Here is a 5,000-nt window from a genome sequence, read left to right on the forward strand (position 1 = left end):
GTACACTCCTCTGAAGACGTTGGAAAAGTTACAGCCTGTTACAAAGCACTGACACTGGAGACTCCTTCCATACCTGTCAATCGATAAATAAATCAACAGTTACACACATCCGTGTGCAGTGCCTGCAATACGAGCCACTACGAATGTGCGGTTACTATGGAAACGATAACGTAATTAGAGTCAGTGCGTTAAAATCGACCTGTCATGTGCAGCTATTTTCTGTCATGTAAAGTTTTTTTTTTTTTTTTTTTTTTTTTTTAAAGATGTCTGATCGGTCGGAGGACGTGAACCGTGATTAAAATCTGCTTCGTTCTCCGACTCTCAGGTGGGATGGTGAGAGGGGGGAGCGCGTGAGGAGATGGGCTGCGCCTCGGCAAAGCAGGTATCGGCCGTGCCGAGTGACGACGAGGGCAGAGGAAAGGCGTACAGCAACGGAGACGTCTACTCCGGTCAGTCTCTCTCTCTCTCTCTCTCTCTCTCTCTCTCTCTCTCTGTGTCTTTTTTGCGATCTCTCCTCCTTACACACACACACACTCGCTGATAGTGGCTCGGATTCCACTCCTGTTCTGTGTCTCACTGTGGGACGCATCTCTGAATAGCGCCCGTCCTCCCACACGCCAAAAAAAAACAAATTTGCATCTTAAATCAGTCAGGAAATCATTTCCTCCGCTAATGGTGGCAACTTTTTTTTTTTTTTTTTCTCCCCCATCCTGGGGGCTGACTGGTGCTGTGTTCTTTATAAAGCTTTAACACTGTTACCCTGTGAAGAAATTGGCACGGTTACTGTGAAAGCAAGCTGTGTAGGTGTGCTGGCAATGCTAGCAGGCAACGCTAATCGCTTTTGAAGAACATGCGTGATGTGTTCTAGGTTCGTCCTGGATTAAATTCAACCTCGGCGCACACGGCACTTCTCACAAGCAGTCAAGACGTTACCTTCATTCGATATCTCAACGCCGCTGTCGTACGTCACGGAGACGCGATTTTGGTGAAAAGTATCACGGCAGACGCGGAGGTCAGAAATTCTTTTTGCGGAGATGTGTCTTAGAATGTCAAAAGAGAAAAAAAAAACAAAACGTTGCCTCGTTTCCCATTCGCTTACATTGGGAAGGGGCGGAGTTAAAGGTTGTACCGTAGCCAGCCATTAGAGGGCCTCGGAGACACTTCGGCTTGACCGTTTTAAACCTTTGTTACGACGTCACTTATGGGCGTGACACTGCGAAACGATCGGCCCGGGTAATTCCTCGGACCCCGTCCAAAGAGTATCGTAGAGTTAACTGTACGATATGCAAAAAAAAAAAAAAAAAGAACGGAAGGAAAGCTCTTGTCGTTAAAAAAATTACGCTTTTATAAGAAAAATAAAGCTTGGAGAAAGGAAGTAACGTAAGTAAGGAGTCTGGTTGGTGTCTTTGGTGACTGTCCGTAGAAAGTACATTAGCGCTGCGAATCTGTAAACGAAGCTGCTAATTAGCGCGGCTTCTCTGCTAATAAATAAATAAATAAATAAATAAATAAATAAGCTAGACGGACGGTACAAGCGACAAACTACAAGAGGCGAGCGCGTGAACGCGGGGTTAGTTGAGCTATGATGCTAATCTCACTGACGAGTAAAAGCGTACGTACAGCTAGCAGTTTAACTAGCCGACACCCTGTTAAACACGCAGGCGATTAAATATCGTCGTAGAAACGCAGAAAACGTACGTATAACCAAAGTGTTGAATATAAAATGAGTTTAAAGATGTCGATCTAATAGGAAAAAATAAGTTTCATGGACTAATGACGGATAGACGCTCTGTCAGCATAAACTAGCATGCGATAGAGCTAGCGCGGCTAATACGGATATGATAACAACAGACGTCCGTGGTGTTTTTAACATTTAAGGGAGAGTCCTTGTTCTTCTTCTTCTTTCTCCTCCTTTCTTCTGTGAAACAAACAGCTACGAAATGTCAGAAAAAATAAATAAATAAAAATGTTACCATGGAGTACATCGCGTTATGTAAATGTATTCTTTGTTGAAACTGTCGCTTTATCCTTCCGATGAAACACTTCACCCGCCCGACGGATCCTGTGAGCTCCGGATCGTATCCGTGACGAGCGGGTGCCGTTGTTACACCGTTTCTAAAAGAAAAAGGAAAGAAAGAAAAAAGAAAAGCGTCGGCCGCGAAGTGCGAGACACGCAGCGCTCGCAGAGCTGAAAGGACCGGCACGGCTCGGCCGGTGTGATTAGCGCCGGGAGGCCCGTGAATACCTTTTGTGTAGGTGTGCAGTGGGTTTGGACGATGTGATGATACGACTGTGGTTTAGTCGTTCGGCGTGTTCACTCGGGTTAAAACGGTCCGAGGGGAAGAAAAGAAAAAGATCAATAGGTCTTTTCCAAACCAGTCAGGCGTCAAAGTGCTGTTCATCACACGCGTCACCGGTTCTCCATCAGCGTTTATTACATCGCAACACGGAGCCCGATAAATCGTGATATTAATGTTTAATCGCAGGGCTGGAATCGTAGAGCGTCGGTTGCCAGAGACGGAGAAACCGAGTCGCTGATATCCGGCGGATTAAACGAGCACCGAGACGTGACGAGGACCCGTTCGGTCCCGCGTACACGGCGGCCAGGCTTTATTTTATTCGAGACGCTTTCCGACGTCGTCGAGGAACTGAGGAGTCGCTCGGGGAGTTTCTACAGGAAGTCCCGATCAAACGGGGCTAACATGAGAGCCACCGTAGAAATGTTTGCTGGACCGGTATAGAACGTTAAGAAATAAAAGAATTACATTGAAGTGAAAATGTTACGACGATAAACTTGAATAATTTCATTCTAATCGTCATTTTTTTTTTTTTTTTTTTTTTTAAAAACATTTTTATTTAGTTTTAAAGGTGCAGTACAAAACGTTAGCGTCGAAGCAGCTACATCCAATCAGAGCTCGTGAAATGTAAAACGAGACGTTTTGGCGGTACTCGCGTTCGACGCACGTGAAACGCAGAGCGCTTCGAACCGAACGCGCGTGGCGATGACGCGCCTCGGCCCGAATCTGCTGAAAATCTGCGGTAGTTGTAACTAAATAAATAAATGAATAAATAAATAAATAAATCGCAAAGCTCGTTGGAATATTGCGGAGTTTGTTTGATTTTGCGCCTGACTGGTGGGTGGGAATTCGCCAGGATTAAACTAGGGAAAGGAATCCACAAAGAAAAGCTAGACAGAAAAGCCCGTACGGTACGCAGGCTAAATTACTACTACAGCTGCTATTTAGTCCATGACGACTAGCGCGTGCGTAATTTGCATAATTGAATCATTTGCATTTATTTGCATGAATTGCATTTGTCCCCCCCCCCCCCCCCCCCCTTTCCTAAGTATAAGAATATCACTTATGCTGAGCTCACTTTTTTCTTTTTTCTTTTCAAAAAGGGAAAAAGGTGATTCGATTGGCAGGACGTCTCCCCCTTACCACGCCTCCTCATATTCTATTCCTTCTAATCCCGCCCCCTTTTCCCATTATGCCATAATTTATCTGTGATCTCGTGTCTTTTTTTTTTTTTTTAGTTAGGATTCACTTAGAGTTAGAATTCAGGCCCAAAGATTTTTACTCTCTCTGTGTGTGTGTGTGTGTGTGTGTGTGTGTGTGTGTGTGTGTGTGTGTGTGTGTGTGTGTGTGTGTGAGAGAGAGAATATAAACACAAAGGATTATGGAAGATTAGGGATGGAGAGCAAATGGGCACACAGGAAATGGCCTTTCTCTCTCTCTCTCTCTCTCTCTCTCTCTCTCTCTCACACACACACACACACACACACACACACACACACACACACACACACACACACACACTATCGTCCTCCCTTTTGCACTCCTCTCCTCGCTCGTTGCCGTCTCCTCTGTCTGACTGCGTGAGAGACGGCGATAAAGAGGTCTTCCATTCCTCCGTCCTCTCTTGACCTCTCCATCCCTCGCCTCCGCTCCGTCTCTCCTCCCTCGGCATATCTCCTTAACGAGGGAAGGCCACGCTTTCTTCCCTTCCTTCCTTCTTTTCCTCTCCACTCCCACCGTGCTCTCTGTCCTTCCCTCGTTCCCTCCCTCCTGTTTTCCTTCCTTTATTAACTCGGTTTACTCCATCGGCTCTTCGTCTCTCTCTCTGTCTCTCTCACGCTGTTCCTTATTTGTTCCCCGCCCCCTTCCTGTTTGATGAACGCTTTAGGTCACGGCCTTCTGTTCTGGCTCATGCTGTGTGTGTGTGTGTGTGTGTGTGTGTGTGTGTGTGTGTGTGTGTGTGTGTGTGTGATGATGATGATGAAGTCAGTGTTTACATGCCTGGAGTTTTTCTTTTATTACACTTTAAAGTGTTATTAGTGTCGCAGACGAAAGAAACGTTCTGTTCAGACGGAGCTCAAATCTGATTATCTGTTGTTTTGACCTTAAAAAACTTTCTGCCGTCTGCTTTTCGTTCCGATTTGAGCCGCGTGTCTAGGATTTTGTTCACACGGCCGGTTTATTTCTTAAAGGTACAAGACACAGATAACTTTGTTTACGCTTTCTCTCCCATCCACGCCCATATAGACGAAGCTCCGCCTCCCGGAATCTATACGCCCTGTCGGCGTTCATCCCCATTAGCTTGGGAGCTAGTTTGGTAGTTAGCTAACTTACCATCATGCCAGGCTGTATCTACATTCAGCCAGTTACGCTCGGGGAGGGTCTGTCACCTGTGAGGAGCTCGGATCTGATTTTTATTTACATTCTTCATTCTGTCTGTCTCTATCTTTATCTCTGTCTGTTCATTCTGTCTGTCTCTCTATCTTTATCTCTATCTGTTCATTCTGTCTGTCTCTCTATCTGTCTCTATCTCTTCATTCTGTCTGTTTCTCTGTGTCTCTGTCTGTTCATTCTGTCTGTCTCTATCTGTGTCTCTGTCTCTTCATTCTGTCTGTCTCTATCTGTGTCTCTGTCTCTTCATTCTGTCTGTCTCTATCTGTGTCTCTGTCTGTTCATTCTGTCTGTCTCTCTGTCTCTCTGTCT

At 45.5% G+C, this 5,000-nt stretch overlaps 1 protein-coding gene across 2 annotated transcripts in view; it reads left to right on the forward strand.

Annotated features, from left to right (window-relative positions):
- Positions 1–5,000, forward strand: part of zgc:92140 (DUF4612 domain-containing protein) — a 38,173-nt gene that overhangs the window by 18,723 nt on the left and 14,450 nt on the right. Inside the window, exon 2 of one of the 2 annotated variants that reach the window (XM_053680466.1) lies at positions 326–449. In XM_053680466.1, coding sequence (XP_053536441.1) covers positions 359–449 — 91 coding nt within the window. In that variant the 5' untranslated portion in view covers positions 326–358. Of the gene's footprint in view, positions 1–263; positions 450–5,000 lie in introns of both variants that reach the window. The other variant, XM_053680467.1, reaches the window with a different exon arrangement.

The sequence above is a fragment of the Ictalurus punctatus genome, chromosome 5 (assembly GCF_001660625.3).
Source record: "Ictalurus punctatus breed USDA103 chromosome 5, Coco_2.0, whole genome shotgun sequence".
NCBI classification, from domain to species: Eukaryota; Metazoa; Chordata; class Actinopteri; order Siluriformes; family Ictaluridae; genus Ictalurus; species Ictalurus punctatus.